The sequence below is a fragment of the Pagrus major genome, chromosome 21 (genome assembly GCF_040436345.1).
Source record: "Pagrus major chromosome 21, Pma_NU_1.0".
Lineage (NCBI taxonomy): Eukaryota > Metazoa > Chordata > Actinopteri > Spariformes > Sparidae > Pagrus > Pagrus major.
The window spans coordinates 19,937,759-19,956,372 of NC_133235.1; the positions used below are offsets into that span (position 1 = coordinate 19,937,759).

General features: G+C 41.0%; 1 protein-coding gene across 1 annotated transcript in view; it reads left to right on the plus strand.

The window, feature by feature from the left end:
* The first annotated feature begins 1,376 nt into the window (after nucleotides 1–1,376).
* The window catches only part of LOC141016866 (corticotropin-releasing factor receptor 2), a 36,335-nt gene continuing 19,097 nt past the window's right edge, over nucleotides 1,377–18,614 (plus strand). Inside the window, exons 1-2 of the mRNA XM_073491433.1 lie at nucleotides 1,377–1,497; nucleotides 1,603–1,722. Coding sequence (XP_073347534.1) covers nucleotides 1,377–1,497; nucleotides 1,603–1,722 — 241 coding nt within the window. The remainder of the gene's footprint in view (nucleotides 1,498–1,602; nucleotides 1,723–18,614) is intronic.

An 18,614-nucleotide genomic window follows, 5' to 3' on the forward strand; every position in this document is an offset into this window, starting at 1 on the left:
AAGAACCTGACCTATCAAAGGTCACAAAGAATAATTAACACTTACAATTTGTAATATTTTCTTTGTTGTACGACATTTAAATTCTTGTCAATGAATTTCATTCAAAAAGGCTTGAATTTTGGATCAAATTAAGACACCTTTTAGCAAAGGCCTTCCGACAATAAGTGATAATCAGTGGTTTACATACAGCAAGATTAAGCAGAAAATACAAACAGAGCTAAGCTAAAGAACCATCAACAAGGTTCAATACAACAAATATAAACTTTAACATTTAATTCTTAACTATCGCTAATTGCCCTTAAATTTGCAGTTTCCTAATAGGAGTTCTGTATAGCGGCTAGCGAGAGCAGCGCCAGCAGGCCAAGCACTATTCTAACGATGGCTGTTAAGTGAAATTGTAAGATTACTTTCACAAGCATTATATTATAAGCTATGAACATAGTGAGGGAAATGTTAACTAAGTTATCCGGCAAGTCGCAAAAATGTTGAGACTATGGTATCAGTAAAATGTTAACTCGCAACGTAAATAATTAGTTTTCCACCAGTTTTTAACGTTCAATCTTATGATATCAATTTACATGTTTAGGCAGTAGTGGCACTCAGTTCAGGTTGATAAAAATGACGTTAATAACAGGTCTGAGGTTTCAACTCCACTACCCCTCCATCTTACAAACCCTTGTTTCCTGCCTCCCTACATAATTGGCACTTGCTGCCTGTCACTGAATGAAGGCCACTGGGTGTAAATGACGAGGTGTGGATTTGTCCAATATGGATGCCGGCTATTTCCTGGTGTGCTCATAAACATTAAAATAACTAACAGGACACACGGATACAGGCAGTCTTGAAGTCCACATCTGATTTTTAATTATCTAACTTAAACCCAAAGATTATGGAATTTATGGACCAGTTCCTGTATAAACTTGGCCAACATGAAAGCCCTGTTTTGTTGTACTTACTTGTACATGAGCTGATTGCTTTTTCTCTATCTCCAGTACACACCCACAGGCATCAACAGGTAGCCTCTGTGCAATGCGCAATTTAATTCTGAAGGCTTCCTCTCACTTTCGCAGCTGAATGCTGCGGCGCCCCCGTGAACAAACACTATAGGCGGGCGGCAGATGTCAAATGTCAGAGTGACAAAGCCTCTGATCAGGTCGCTTCGGCGAGTCGGCTGTCTTTCACCGGGTTGCTGCAGCACGTGGATGGATGAGCGGTTGCGCGGCTCTGATTGGCCAGGCGCGCGGATCCCAGCAGGAGCGCTGAGCTCTCTACTTGTCATTACTGTTGCTCCGCTTCACAAGCCCACGAACACCGCTGGGCTCAGTGCGTCCACCTCCTCTCGGACTTGGAATTAAGCTGTCATCACTCAAAGCGGCATGGATGCTACCATTTACCAGATCTTATTTGGGGAGCTCGGGGACTTAAACTGTAGTTTGATTGATGCTTTCCAAGACACTTTTTTGGAAAACGCTTCATTGTCACTGCTGAGCACTGATGGTAAGATGCTTCCTTTTTTTGTGTGTTGAATATTCAGAGGTATTGTGTCTTGGATGAGGGAAACTAATCGCCTTTTTATTTATTTATTTTTTACTTTATTCTAAGGTTTATATTGCAATGCCACAACCGATGAGATTGGAACCTGCTGGCCGCGGAGCAGCACCGGGAGGATTGTAGAGAGACCCTGCCCTGAGTACATCAACGGGGTGAAGTACAACACAACGAGTAAGATATTAAGCTGTCGTTGCAAAACTTCTGTGTCGTGCATTTATTTTGGATTTAATGATTCTGTGCTGAATTGGTTTGCCAAATATGAAAAGAAGAAAAAATACGCGCAAAGCAGCCAGATGTGCTGGCTTCAGGTAAAACTAAAATATCATGGTAACACATTCAAACAAATGTAATAATGGCTGTCAGTGCAGTGTAGTTTTTTTTTGGTTGAATTGGATGATATTTGAGTTTCTGCTGGAGCTCCTCTCCTCTGATGTAAAGCAGTGATGACAGTGAATCTCACACGCACAGCTGCATCAGACTGAGCGGGCGTGTTCAGGGAATGCTAAAGGATTAATCTACCCAAAATCACTTCAGCATCATTCAAACGTGATGTGATTGAAACCCCTGGTCTGTTTTGTTGCTTGGTTTTGATTGTTCCATCAGACCTCTGTTGGCCAAACTATTGCAGCCACAGTAGAGAAATTTGGGTTAAACCCCTTCAGCTGTAAAATGAACTGTCAAGGGAGTTTGGATTTACAAAAATGGTCAACAATCATAAACAAAAAGAAGACATTTACAGGCAGGGCTCACGAATGCGTGGCAGTCTGCTGTTCTGTGACTATAGGACTGTCAGCCAGGCAGCCCCATTTTCAGATCACCCAAATCTGGTACAGAGTTGAGTTCATGAGTTCTCCTCCAATCACATGGCCTGTGTTTCGCTTAATATAGTCCACAGTGACTTCAGAAGGCTGAATGTATGGCTTTGCAGCTTCAGCATGACCACCCCGTCACCATAAAGCCCATCAGCCTATCGGTTGTGACGTTGACCTGATGAAAATCCAACCGGGATTCAAAAAGTTGTGTATTGAAATAAACTTGTAGGTCAGTGTGCAGCTGTTCCTCTTTTAATCAGCCTTTTTTAAGTTTCAGCCAAAGTCGTAGTTGAGGAATAGAGTTGTCTTGATGTCTGGGAGTGCAGTCATGGGCGTACAATGTGAACAGGAAGGGGCTGAGCGCACAGCCCGGAGGGGCTCCGCTGTCGATCACTAACGTATAGCAGGTGTGACTGCCAATCTGAACGCTCTGGGGTCTGCTTGTGAGGAAATCCAATATCCAATTGCGGAGTGTTGTGAGAGTGCTAATTTTCCAATCACCTTCATGGGGGAGACTGTATTGAATGCTGAGCTGAAGTCAACAAATAGCTGTTATTATTTACAAGCTGTGTGAAGACTGAGTGGAGGGCAGTGGATATGGCATGCTTTGTGGATCTGCTAGTTCTGAATGGTAGTCAATAAGAGTAGACACAGCAGGCTGTTTAGGTGCAGGGACATTGATGGCTGTCTTGAAGCAGGTGGGGACAGTCTCCTGTGGGAGTGAAATGTTGAAAATGTCAGTAATAACATTAGTTAGCTGATTGGCACGTGTTTTTAGTACACAGCGCAGGTATATTATCTGGACCAGCAGCCTTATTTATATTCACTCTCAGTAGGATTTTTCTCACATCTGCTGTGGATACTGATAATGGCCAGTCCTCTGGAGGCAGAGTAGACTTTACAGCTGGGTCTTTGTTGAGGAGATCAAAGTGAGTGTAAAATGTGATCTGCTTTTGTAGCCGGTGACATTTTGAATCGCCTGCCACATATCTTATAGGGGCACAGAAATTCAAACTCAGAGGAGTTCTCAGAGGAAAATAAGGTCCAGAACACTGTTTGATGCTAGAAAGGTGGCAGGGTCAGCCAAATACAAACAAAATAAAACAGTATGAAATTGTGCTGTCCCTTAAAGTCAATTCATTTATTCAGTTTATTCTGTCATCTTTCTTTCTTTCGATTAATATTTCTTCCCCAATACTACATAGTGCACTTTAACCTCATCACTGTTGTTGCTTCATACTCTGTTGATAATTTTGCACATTTTTATTTTTTCACATTTTAAAGTACTTTTCTGGCCATATCTTACAAATTGCATGTTTAAACCGAAGGGATGTTCTCTATAGTGGCTAGAAAGGCTGAGTAAATCCAAACCCAAACTGTATCAGCCAACATTCACCAAGCGCTGAGACCGGCATATCACAGCTCTCCACCACACCAACACTGTCACGTTATGTAACTCCTGTATTAATCATAAGACTGATGAAGTTGTTGTTGACACACACTCAAAATAGCGAATTGCAGCATTTGTATTGAAAAATAAAAGTGGAAAACTGTGATGCACCGAGGCGAAAGGATTCATGGGGATGATGTGAAAGTTTCAGAGGCGGGCTCAGGTGCAGTGTCAAAGCCTAACCCCTCAAGACACACTCACACACACTCACTCTCACACACATACACCTTGCTCTTGGCCTAGGCACCCCTTACTGCATTGATTGACCCTTTGCTCTGCTCGTGTCTCAGTGTAAGTTCGCTATGCCTGGTGGTTTGACCCACTCAGTGTAAAAATCACAGGCATGACACGTGCCAACCACCTCTCTGACGTATACCTTCATTTATTGACGCTCCTTGTGGATCAATGTAATAGTATGACAGGCTGAGGATAAGGTACTGTGTTTGTGCAGTGACTGAATATGTCTAGAAAATTGATCTTTCAGTCAAACAATATGTCCGTCAATTTGGTGTTTGCAGCACGTGATGGTATAATCGCGCCGCTCATTTTGCCTCGAGCTGTTAATAAAGACTGGACGAATCAAAAGAGTATCAAGGGGATCAAAGAGAAAGCTCTTAAGGACAATTAAGTCATATTATTCGACGGATTGCAGTTCTGAGGTGGAATGAAACAGGTGACAGATCTTTTTGTTCCTTTGTGTGGAGCCCATGAGTAGGATAATTATAGGAATCAGTCTTTGTAACAGCAGACTGTTCTGCACCGTCAACAACATTTATTATGAAAAGTTTTAAATTTACTGTATCACTGATTGGACTGTATGTTAGCGCTGATTCGTCTCATACATGTGCTTTCTGCATGTAGACAAATCCTTTTATTCTTCTGATATTTTACCCAATTTCCACATTGTGGAAGTGGTTTCAGACAGGAAAGAGCATAAGGGAATTTTACAGTTTGTTCACTTTGCAGTCATGTAACAGAAAGTATTTTACAGCTTGTTTCACACATAGGCTGCAGTGTCTTGGGACTTTCAGCTGTTTCCCGCCTCGAGTCCTACTGCAGCTGAAGATAATAGACTTTTGGATCATGGGACTTTTTTATCAGAGCCGCTGAGGCAGACTTGATCGGTTTAGCTTTCTGTGATCAATTGTCACATGTGACAAAACATTGGAATCACACTGGAATTTTAATAGCCTGATGGGAATTTACTGTATTGGATTCTTTGCACTTTTGATCATTTGACAGAGCATTAGAGTCACTAGATTATGGTAGTCATGCATACAAGCATGGAGTCTTGGGTCTTGTGCATTGATGTGGTTAAACATCGCATGCTTCGCCTTAGCAGGCAGTTTTCATGGGTCAAACAGAAGTTCCATTGTGTCAAATCTATGCCACTGTCCTGCAAGCAATAGAACTTTTTATTTATTTATTTGTATTTTAAAAAGGGGGGTGCCCTGTGGACATGCCATGGTAGTGACTTGTGAATTGCCCTAAAGCATTCTGTTCTTTATTATCTGTTTTACACCGAAAGGGAACATAATTTACAGAAGGAACATGCTGTATTGAAGACAACTTTAAACTAGCAATTGAGACCATGAACTCATTAGGAAACTGTTCACTGAGGTCATAAAACAAGTAAGAAGTTGTGAAAGAATGCAGGTTTAAGTCACTTCTGCACTGACTTCACTTTTCAGACACTCAGTATGTTTACATGACGTTAGAAAAAGTCCAACTATTGTGTTAGCCCGACTGAAAACCAGACTTTTAAGGTCCATGTAAACATGTTGATTGGACTGAAATCATACTAAATCGAATTTCTCAAAGTCTAACACAGATAATGCGGTTGGAAGTTGATTTACTCTTTCATGTATGCACCTTACCTGAACTGGCCTTGGTGTTCTGCACATGCACCACAGTCCCCGCGGCGAGCATTGACCCAGAAGTCGTCCATGGCATAAAACCAAGGAAGACGAAGGTATTAATACAATATATGTAATGTACAGCGGTGAAAAGTCATCCACGTTTTCACCATTTGTTGTGCAGCCCGTTACGCACTTCTTAACTCTATAATATATCGCCACCTTACTGTGGTGGAGTCGGACATACTTATTAAATGGCCTTATCGGCTATGACCGCAGCTTGACTTAAGTTTGCGTGGAAACGTACTGACTGTCAATATTTTATACAGTCAGTGCTATGAATCTGGGCCTTTCTGTGTGGAGTGTATATGTTCTTCCCATGTCTGCGTGGGTTCTGGATTCTCTGGCTTCCTCCCACACTCCAAAGACATGCAAGTTGGGTTGACATTGAATTACCTGTAGTAATGAATGTGAGCGTGACTGGTTGTTTGTTTCTTTCTATATGTCAGCCCTGTATTGAACTGGTTACCTGAAGCCCGCCTCCTGCTTCTACCTACATGTGTCACAACTGAACTAGGACTTGAACCCAAACGCACGACTCAGGAGACAAAGTGAAAAATAAACAAATCTTTTATTATTAAAGTGCAACTGAAAATCACTCACAAGGAGGAAAAAAACGCTACTTCAGCTAATAAACAAAAACCACTCATATGAGGGAAAACCTACTAACAAAAACGAGGGCTTGACAAAGTATCAAAGAAAAGTACAAAACCTGACAAGACGGGCATGGAACAAACGCTGACAATCCTTGATGAGATGACGGGACGGCGCTGGTTCTCTGGCACACAAGACAAGACGAACTGGCAACAGACAAAGGGAGACGCAGACCATATATACACACGGTAATGGGGAACAGGTGGAAACAATCAGGGCAGGGAAGACAATCAGACTGGCGGGAAAAACACAAGGGGCAAGTTACCTGAAACGAGAGGAGAGTAGAATTTCAAAATAAAACAGGAAACCATAAGACAACATTGACACAAGACAACTAAACACCACCAGCTTTCTTGGCCATGACAACATGTCTCTTGCCCCTGGCAACCTGCCAAAAGATAAACGGTTAAAGATAATGGATCGATAGGCCACTCCTCTGCTCGTCGCTGAGCATCTATAGGGATAAAGGTCTGGAAAAAATCCATGTTAGGTAAGTCGGTAGATGTGGGAGGCTCAGAGTGGAGGCAGAGTTCACATTAAAGGAATAGTTCGACATTTTGGGAAATTCACTTTGTCCCTCAACTCATTTATTTACATGTAGATCAACATTTGATCCAAGGATACAGTTTCTCTCAGTTTGTTGAATGTTGCACCATGAGAACTTCATCAGCATCATCATTTACCACATTCGTATATGTTCTGCAAAAATATGTAGGCTATCAGTAGGTCTACACATGCTGGTTACCAAGACAAACTGCTTCTTTTTTATTCTAATTTCAACAAGACAGTGGTGTTTTTTAAAACACAACTGGATGTAAAATTTAAAGGACAATTAGTTTGGTAAATTAACTATTTGAGGGTGAATAAAACAGTGCATTTTGGTTAAAAATAGCCTTCACAAAACTCGTAATCGCACAACTGATACTTAACACAGGATTGCACATGTTTTTACAACAAAGGGTCCTGACACAATAGAGATGATTATCTTGCATCCTGCTGGGTCACATTAGTTGCACCCATTTGCAGCGACAGATTAAACCAAAATTAAAACCGCAAAATAGGTCAGACTAAGAATAGAAGTAGGTCCTAACATCACAAGAGCAGGTGTTAATTAACACAGTGCCATTACACACAAAGTCTAAAATAAACTAGAAGAAGCAAATCAATTTAATGTGAAGCTACAGCATGCTGTTTTACAAACTAAAGCCTAGTTTCAGTTACTCACTCTGCACACATACAGTATCTGGCCTGTGGGACTAACAATAGATTCTCCTCCATTTGCCTCCTCGGGATGTCGCAGAGCTAAACATTTAATGCTACAGGCCTGCATATTAGAAAAGCATGGCCCAGGATAGGCCTCTGTTATATTTTAAGGACATGCACATGTGTTTTGCACTCCCAGTTGTTCGATCACTGGAGGATACAAACGCAGGATCTCATGTGTAACCTCATAGGGTTTTCTGTAGTACTTAAAAATGAGTGGCTGAGGAAGTTAAATGTCAGCAAAATGTTGCAATTCTCTCACAAAAATCTGAGTTTTTACAGACTTAACAGGCCCACACAGGTAAGGGGCTATAAATTCCCTCCCATTTCTTCAAGCCTATATAAATATTAATGCCTCTGCAGAGTGGCTTAAGAGGTTTATGCATTTTTAAATCTCCTGTGTACCGTTGTAGTTCTTTTTTTTTTGTGCATTGATTCAGCTCTCTGGTTTACATGAAGTGCACATCTTCACAGTTGGGACGGAGTTGTTGCGAGTGGCTGAAAGTCATTCATTGTCTCTGCTTTGTCATGAGCATGTGATGTGCTTTCTGTCAAGCCTCAGGCGAGACAAGATGTTCACAGCAGTAGAGATGAACGATATCAACACCAACTTGTCGTTTTTTCAAATTCAAGCCATGCCTCTGTGCCTTGCATGCTTTCTCTGTTCAGACTCCCTGTGTGCAATTATTCAGTGAATCACATCTCGTCCTTTGCTAACCTCACCTTATCCCCATCGTGTCTGTGTTCATTGTCACTGGGGAGACTTCCTGTCAGCACGTAATGTACCTTTCTAGTCAACACAGCTCAAAGTCAAGATCGCTGTTTGTACAATAGAACTTTTATTGATTCTCTTATCAGGATTAATAAAGCCCGAGACGTATCAGCGCCACGGTGTGCATCAGATTCGGAGAGCAGAGAGTAGCCGCTGCAGCGGTGCATGTTGGGAATAAACCTTGGGGCTTTATTTTAAATCAGAGATTATTCTGTGCAACATTACCGTATCTTTGGAGGCAAACATGAAACTGATGTGGAGCTCTGATTAAAACTGAGAGGAGGCCACGGAGGCCACATCATCAAGTGTGAAATGGCGGCCTTCTTGAAGTAAAGTTTGAGCTCAGGAGGTTCATGGTGCTGCTTTATTAGGATGCTGCGTTTTTGCTGTTTCATGCATAAAACAGCCATCTTCTTTACAAGAAGGAACCTACTTGCTGCAAATATTTCAGTTTTTTTCTTTCAAGGAGCATCTCCTATTTAATCTGTTCAAGAGCCACAACTGACATCAAGTGACTGAATATGTCATGTGGATCATTGGGAGGTACGGTTGTGTAACCGATTTAAGAAGTCAAGGATTTTTACCTAAGAAGTGTGAAAGAAATCTCTGTCATGCCCCCATTGTTTAGGAGTAATATGAAAACACTTAATTGTACCTTATAGAGGCAAGTAGAGATTTGCAAAGTGCTCACTTAAAATTGCATCTATTGGCTTGAAATGGCCAAACCACAGAACATCTTATTTTTAGGTTCTGATGCCGGAATCACGCACTTCTGGCTTGCTCTATTTTTCTTTGTTCAATCCAGTGATTACACCAAAGACCTCTGCAACCTCTACCTCTCCTGCCGTGAGTCTAGCCACCTTATAAACATTTGATCCACTTCTCCACAGTGAGGCTGGCTAAGAGGTTAGTCAGTCAGCATATTAAGGCCAGCATGTGTTGCAAACATTTCACTAGCCACTGCACACCAAGACCCCCAGGGGTCCAATCAGCACCAGGCTCCCCTGGCTGACACTCACCACTGGCTTAGCAACCACACACACCACAAAACAGGGAAAGACAAAGACATTTTTTTAAGTCAGAATACAAGACTCTCATCCTTGGTAAATATTGTTTTGTATAAAAGTTTGAACTTTTAGTTTTGGGTAATGTCTGTTCAAATTCAAATTAAGATCCTTGTCCCAAACTGTCTTTCTCCAAATGACACTGAATAAACAACCTGTTTCCTAACAGTTACATTCTAATCAGTAGTGTAGTGGTGTTTCAGTAGCTGTTTTTCATTTCTTTCACCCACAACCAAGACACAGAGGAAGGACCAACTTGCTTGTTGAGATCAGCTTAATTCCCGGCACCTGTTAGCAGAGGTGACAGTAGTCTCAGGGGTATTGAACAACAACACTTGTGAACGCCTGCAGTGCTGTGGAAATCTTGTCTTCTTCATTTCCTCTCCTCATGGAGATGCCCGTTCCTCTAGTTACTGACTGTCGCTAGTGTCTTCGTTGTCAGACAGTTTTTTTTTCTTAGTCTGAAGTTAAAAAAATTGTCTTTGTTTGTAATGCCGTACCTTGAAGCTCAGTGCTGCAAGGCTACAGATGGTGGTGGAATTATACTTTTACTCCACTACATCTCAGAGGCAAGTATTGTGATTTAACTTAACCACAGTGCGTAGGAAGGTATAAAAATCAATCCCCCACACCAGCGGTTGGCATATACCAGATACATGACACCTCTGATTCATATGCAGTAATTTGCGTTAACAACTTTATTTCTAGTGTATTCCCTCACGTCTAACCTGAAAACCAAAACCATGACATTCAGCTCCATAAACCTGATCTAACACAACAGAAAACAGAAAACTGAACAAAAAAACCCTGAAAATAATAAGTGAACAGCATAATACTATGTTCCAGTTGGGGCACAAACCCTGGTGTCCATAGGGAAAGTCCTTAACTCAACCCATTCAGCCATGACAGCTTCATCCAGATGTTGACTGTCGCTTTTTCTTGACCTGAAATGATGGTCATGGCACAACATTAATTATGGTTTTCCAGGAACAGCAACATGGCGATTTCAGATACACCATGTTCATTTTTGTCTTGTAAGTTTTAAACTGCATCTTATAGCCTTATGCCTCAGTGACTGGAGTTTCATTGTTTCCTTTTGGCAGCTCATAAGCACTTAGTTTAAGCTAGAAGAAGATGTCGTTGGTTAAATTTTGAAAGGCTGGCTCGCAGGATAAGACCACAGCCAGGCGTTTTAGTGCCCCAAACCTTCAGTGACAACACATGGACAAGAAATGTCATTCCTCCGCCCCAGCCTCTTCCTCATGGACTTTGTTAAGTATAAGTATGTCACATTCCTGAATTGGAAGAGACTGTCAGTGAGCAACAGTGCAGCAACAATGTTTTCCCACGTGTGAGTTACACATTTCTGACAGGGAAAAAGCAGACTAACCCTGTACTGTGGAAGTATGACATAAAAACAAATGCCACAGAACCACGACAACTGAATTGTTCAATATTAAAACTAAAAATCATTCTTTGTCATTGCAGTAACCTACTATAAATGACTTGGATAGAGTGCTTATAAAATGTGACATGCTTTTTAGCTGTGTAATGTAGTATAATATGCTCTCATTATCTAAACACGCGATCCTCCATGTTTGGCTTGTTGGTTTCCCCTCAGGGCCACTGACTTGTAGCACACGGCCTTTTGCTCATTTTCTCTCACCAACTGACTTCAGAACAGCTGTGAGGTGTGACAGTTTGACAGCAAACACGCGGACAAACGTTTGAATCTATGACCCGCAATCGTAGTTATTACTAATGTGTCATGAGGGCATGAAAAGAAAATGGGAAAGCCAAAGAGACGCAGCTGTGAGTAAAAAATTACCCAGCATCACTTCCTCAGGCTCGGTTGGTCTGTCTGCTTCAGTGGTCGTCACTCAAGGCATGATGCTTTTTAAGCGAGATTCAGCGTTCCCTGCTAAACAAAAGACTGACAGTTACCCAAACTCCATTTCTTTGCAATTACTCATGGTGTGCTGCTTGTAAGACATGTGCAGTGAAGCTGAACTTCTTGTCATACTTTCATCCAAACTTTTATTTGTTCAGCCAAAGGACGGGATGATGAAATTATCCCCGATGAGGACCGTAAGTGATTAATCAACAGCGAATGAATTTGCCACAAATCATTTTATTACCATCAGCCCGAGTGGTGTGTTTAGTGCTAATTGGCAAATAGTAAACATTACCGCCTAAAATTAGATTGTTGACATTAACTTTGTGAGCATGGCAGCTTGCTTACATTAGCATTTAGCTCAAAGCACCACTGCGCTGAAGTGCAGCCTCTCATCTCAGCATGGCTATAGACGTGTCTGATGTGTAACCATAGACGGATTACCGCATGGGCAAAGTGGGCGTGTGCCCAGGGCCCCAGAGCCAATAGGGGCCCTTGGCCTTCAGAGTTTTTTTTTTTTTTTTTTGGTACAATTTAAAAAAATATTGGAATGAATGTGGTTTTGAAAATGTAGTATAATAATAAAATCATTTGAATGTTTTAGAAATTATAAGATTAAATCAGTAACGTGTGATGACACAATGACGTACTACGTACGCTGGGGGTCAAACGTACAGTGCGTTTTCAAAATGGAGAAGCCGGCGCTCAGTGGATCAGCTAAACGAAAAAAAAGGGAAAAAAAAGAAGCCAAAGATGCCGCTTTGGTGCAGCAAAGTCCATCCATCTCAACATTTTTCACCAGAAAAGTGAGGCAAGATGATGGTACTCATAGCAGCGGTGCCAGTACTACAACTCACCGGGACGACCCGCAGGATGCTAACACTGCTAGCGCAAGTTCACCGGAGATGTTTGGTAGTGGTGGAGCGGCGCTGCCTCCTACAGACACCGTAGCGGACAATGCTAGCAGTACTACGGTGGGCAGCAGCCGGGCGGCCGAGCCAGGTCAGCCTGAGCTAAGTCCTCTCACATTGCCAGCGGAGGATGAGATGTTGGCGACCGGGAACGAACCTGAGAGTGCCGTACAGCAGAGGGATGATGATGAAGACTCCTGGTGTGCGAGGGAGAACCGTCATTTTCTCAAATGGCCAGGATAAAAAATGAACTTCGAACAAAAATGACACAGAGACACCTTTACAGTTTGTCAGGAAAAGCCGGTGGTTTAGGTGAGTAGTTTCACTTTGGTTTTCTGTGGTCGTAGCTGTGGCTTTTTACTGATGTTCATTCATGTTGCCTTTATTACTTTCACAATTTGTTTTAGGTGGTTATATTTTAATTAAGGTGTGTTTTACTCCATAATACTGCAAGGGCTGGCTATTTGAGCTTGCTGTCTCTCCCATAATATGTATATTGTCTTGTACATGGCAGATGCCAAACAAAACAGACCTAAAATGACAGTAATTTTGCGTGGTTGTGTGTTGCCCGGTGTTGTTATGTGCGTAATGGGAAGAGCGCCTTTGCGCGCGCACTGTTTGCGTGTATAGGCAGGGGCCCGTGGCGAGTTTGTGTCCAGGGCCCGTGGTCATGATAATCCGTCTATGTGTGTAACTGAATACTTTTGGGTTGAACAGAATAAATCTAGTTGAGAAATTATCAAGACACTTTTCACCTTTTCAAAAGGTTTTGGACAAACTTTTTTCATCACGGTTTTTGTTAACAAAATTAACATTAATATAAATGCAAAATTATGAATATGAATACAAATCCTCACCCTGAACTGAGCATCATGCCTCTGACATGTTCTCTAGCTTGGCTCATTAATTAAATCTAATCTAATGACCTTCACAACTGCATCCAAATCTCTATATTCTGTTATAAAAAATACAAATAAATATCTTTATTTAGAGGAATAATAATAACACTCGTATGCCATAGTCTGTCTCGCTGTCTCTCTCTCCTGTGTCCAGCAGTTCCAGCTGACTGACTCTGCAACCCAAACAAAAGCTGCCCCCATCCTTTGAGTTCAGCTCGGAAAAGCAGCTGTCTTTTCCCTTTAAATCCTCTTCGTCTTGAAAATAATCACCCTATTAGACATCTGACTAATACTGAGAAAATTCGTGTTCCTTTCAGGTTCATTAATGTTTTGCCAGAGGGGATGTTTAGATACAAGGATTTCTCTAATAGCTATACAATCTCGCCATTGGGCATAGGCAAGTAATACATTTAAACTTCTGTCAAGTATGTATGTATCGTGCTCCTTCCCATTGCTTCATTTATGAAATTCAATGAACCATCTCATGTGTAATGAGAGTGCCAAGATCATTCCTCCCTCCCTTCACAGGGGCAATAATTCTTCAGTTCCATCCGTACAATTGACATGTCAAGGGAGATAAAATATGCTCAAACACCCTGCAGAGATGGAATAGAAATCTCAAAAAGGTGTTCAGTAACCTCCAATTGTCTGCTGACATTCTGCTTCAAGGTGTGAATTTGACTACGGAACTGAAAAAGCAATTCCTTTTAAAGTGGCATTATTTTCCCAACCTCTATTTTGCTCCTGGAAATGATTGGAGCAGCGGTGCTTCCTGATCAGGTCGCCAAGTCACACAGAAGCTGGTTTGCTCTGAGTGCTTCAGAAAATATTCAACATCACTCCCATTGTTTTTTCCAGTTGTTTTATTTATCGTGTAAAAGAGATGCTGATTTGAAATGACAAAGGCTGTCTGCGAGATTGCAGTTTGGTTACTGGATTCACACATACTAGACCGGTCCAACAAGATAAAGAGTCTATTAGCTTGCAGCTCTGTGAGGCTATAATAAAAATGGTTGGGTGGTAATGGCAGAGACGATATACAGTAAGAGAGATGACTAACCACTTAAACACATTTTGAATAGAAAAGTCCATATCACCAGAGATGGTGGCTGTATGACACATTAAACATATGACACACATATGACATTAAGCTCCATATCTTTTCATGAATTTAATTTTATATTAAAAAATAAGCTAGTTACAGCACTACTTAATGCTAGCATGCTTATAATGACAATGCTGACATAGTGTTACTTAGCTGGTATAATTTTTACTATTTACAGTATCTTAGATTAATTTGTTAACATGCTAACATTAACTAATTATCTCAATGCGCAAGGCTGAATATCTGTATGTAATTTCATAGAAATGCACCAGAACAGATATTGGCGGGATGATCTTTCAAAGTTCTTTCTTTCTTTATTTTTCTCACTTGCCTCTCAGAGCTTCTGTTGCATAGGACCCCGAGTTGACTAACGTCCTGCATCAAGTGTCATAGGCCTATTTGAATTCATTAATTGATTTTTTAAATTGATTTTTTGCTTATGGCGGGCCCCACTTTGAACTTGGACAACGAAAAAACCTGCATAAAGTTCCCCAATGCATTCTTCTGTGTCTCATTTAAACAGCCAAAGTGAAAAACATACGCACATGCTTATTATTAATACATATGCTAATATGTTAACTGTACTAATGGATCATCACAAGTAATTACATGCTCAGCTCACACAGAGTGCATTTGAGACTACGCTTTTACTTTTCCATTGATGCATGTAATCTCTGCTCTGTAATGAAGCCGTCAGTTATGATTGTCTATGCTTGGATGACTGATGTTTTTTTAGTATTTGGCTCCATTTGCAAAGATTGTTGGATGGCCTAATAGACTCATATCTTGGGAATAAAAAAATTATATTTCCCTTGATTATCAGTGACATAATCTAAAATATTTTTAGGTTGCTCAAAGCTGTTTTTACTTTAAAATGCCGACATGAAGCTATGACTTTCAAGGTGTCTGTCACTACATCTTCCTTTCAGGAATAAGAGATTGATCACAATATAATCAGTTTGTGTGATTGAGGTGTTACATTGTCAGCTGCTCTCCTCATAGCTGCTGTGGCAGTTTCTTGTTGTTCTGCGTGGTCAGTTTATTCATGACTTGACTGGCAAACAAATCCAGAGCAATTTGATATGAGGCTTGAACATTACATGCTAATTGCTCGCTTGGTTTCTTGGCTTCTTACAAAACTAATTTTGCAGTAACATTGTCCAACAATTTGTTCCTTCTGCCTTCATATCTTGAATCATAATCACAGGATAGGACTTTTCCTGCCGTATCCACCTAATCCAGTTGATTGTTGCCTGTAGATTGCAAACAGGAACTGCCTACAGCCAAAGCAGCATAGCATCACATGAAGCTTTTTATAAATAGCTTTTCTTTTTGTTATTCATAGACACTTCAACTGTATTTATATCTGGATCTCAGAAAAATGCCGCCTGATGAGCTATTATTGGCCATCTTGTGTCAGAAATAGATCTCTCTCATGTCATTTTTTAAAAACTTGGACACTTTAGACTACATTTACATTCATCAAACCAACCGCCTCCTTTAAAGAAAACTCGTATCACTGTTTAACCCTATTATTATTTCTCATACATTGTTCCCCTCCTTGATTGCAGGTTTGAAGTGAGTTGAAAAACCCACAGGGAGAAATTTGAATAAGGAAGAGAGACTTTCATCAAAAAGCAGTGAATCTCTCAACAGTTTCCCTGATGGCCCAGCTGCACACTCCATCCTCAAGGGAAACTGCAGAAGAAAAACATGTATTTTTCAAGGCACTGAAAGTCACAGGTTGTGAATTTTGAGTCTTGTTTTCTTTCTTTTTTGCTAATTTGCTGCTAAGTTGCCAAGAAAGATGTTCCTGCGCACTCTCTACGCAGCATGGATAAAAACAAAGTAAGCGACTGTGCTATATGTCACTGTAAAGAATGGCTGTAGCAGATTGGCCAGGCAGGCGGCAAAAGCTTTTTAGACTAACCCCATATGTCTTTTGTTGATTGGCTCAATGGAGGTTGACCTGGGCTTTTGTGGTTTGGTGGTCCAAGATTGTGCTGCTGCAGTATTTACAGAGCCACATCTCCCACTGCCATTTCAATTGTCAGACGTACTGTAGGAGGCAGAGCATGACACAGAGGCCTACAGTGACTCTGAGAGAAACTGCTAAACAGTGGGATTTCTGTTCTGGCAGTTTCTCTGTACTGAATTTGTTTATGTCTTATTTGGCTTTAAAACAAATATTTTTTTTCTGGTTGCTAAATGAAATTAAAACTACAAAAGCAACTACAGGAGGAGTGGGCGTCTTATTTTCAGCAAAAATATGTCATTTCTTCACAAGCCACAAAGGTTCGACACAGAAAAAGCTTGAACGTCTTGCCTTTCGAGATGCCGCTCCCCTTGGGCTGTTCCCTTTATAGAAAGTCACTGTGTGCCAAAAAATGTCACAGAGGAAACAGATGACAAAACGAAGACATTCAACATTCAGTTTGTCAAATGTGTATTTGCAGTGGTGGACTTAGGATGTTTGAAGGGCGAGGCAAAAAAAAAAAGAAAAGGGCGCAGAAAGTCGTGATACATTTATAGTGAACTAGTTACAAACCCTGGTTCAGACTTTAAGTTTTTATTATGTGATTATAATAACTGTATCTTTGTAAAAGCCCTAAAGGGCACTTTATCATCATACACTATCATGTTTTCTCCACTGGAAGGGCACCTAGAGGGCACGTGATCGTCCTTCTGAGTCCATTGCATATTTGATGGAAGTTTTACATGTATTCACCATCTAAAATTAAAAATTAGTAACGCGGCAACCTGGTTTTCCTGAAATCATTGCAGAGGACATACTTAGATTCACAAATAATCCCTCACAACAAACACATCTTCTAAGATAGGAGGGGTTATGAGTTAACAGGCTCTTCCCTTCAGGGTGTTTAAGCAATGAAGTGCTAATTACAGGTAGAAGTCAGCAGTCAAGCGCATATCTGCTTCTAAAATACAAAAAGCTCAGGGCATCAGAGTTTAATTGCAGCAACTGCAGTAGACTGCTTTTACCCAGTGGAACAAGTTTAATTACTTTGCGATGTATGTGCGACTTGTGATCTACCACAGTCTGGGCTTTCAGCAGCTCCTCAGGATAAACCTCTCAGAGACATATTCTAGGTAATCCTGTCACTTTTGGAGCATGTGCTGATAATGCCAGAGAGCCAGGGAGTTTGTTTTGCTTTGAAAAGGATCAGCACCTCTGAAAAAATGTACAACAAAGCAAATGTGACAAGGACGAGACAGTTTTGTTTTTTTTGTTTTTTGTGAAGTGGTTTTGCTGCCATGTTGTGTTTGATCAAACTTGGGTCAATCAAGGGCTTGGGAACAGTTGCCTTTGTATTGTTGTGATGTGAGTGGTGATAGCAGTCACTGTAGACTAACACTATAAGATCTGAATCCCAGGTCGTCTGTTTCACATATAAGATTTTTGGAAACTGGAGGTAGTCGACTAGTTTCTCTCCAGATACAGAGCAGTTTTGGTTTTCCATCATCCCCCACAGAGGGGGCGTCTTGTGTCTTGTCTTATGTGTTTGGGCAAACATATCATTTAGGGCATTCCTTTTTTTCCAGCTTGCAGGAAACCAGATGAAAAGAAAAACATGTTTATTTGCCCTTTGAAAAGGACACTTTTGCATCTGAGACAGAAAGGGCAGGGGGGTCGCTGACACACATGGAAAAAAAAAAGCAAGATGAGCAAGATTTGAGATGAGATACAGGCTGCAAAATGGAAAGAACCATCCCGACACTATAAAGAAGGAACCATGACACCAAAACTTACATTATTATAAAACAGTTTAGACATTTATGAAAGAGTCAGTGTTTGTGTGGCTCCCTATAAAAACTGACACACAGTGTAACACAAAAAAGATGAAAAACATCACCCATTGCATCTCTATAGTGCATCTGCCTGCCATTAAGAGCTCCTGAATGCAGCTTTCTGGTCTGCTGATAGACATGCTATTTAGAATAAATCACAAAGTGTTAATGTAAATCACACAAAGAATTGGTTTATACTTATACAATTTAATATGAAAGCAAAACTCTAGTCGATTCAACAAATGCACTCCCTCAACCTTGTCAAGAGAGACATTTTTTGCCCCATGCATTTCTTCTTCCTTGTCACAACCTGGCACTTATATTACCCACAATGCAATTCGACCACAGACAATTCAGTCAGAGATTTTGTAGCATTATGAGTGCAGCTATTGAAGCCTGGAGCTGCTCGCCTTAAAGCAGAGACAAGGAGCTTGCCACAGAGGTCTGATAACCTCACTTATAACTCTACACCCTGAGGTGCGTCTTTAATTTCCCCTTGTAGTCTTCAGACCTGAC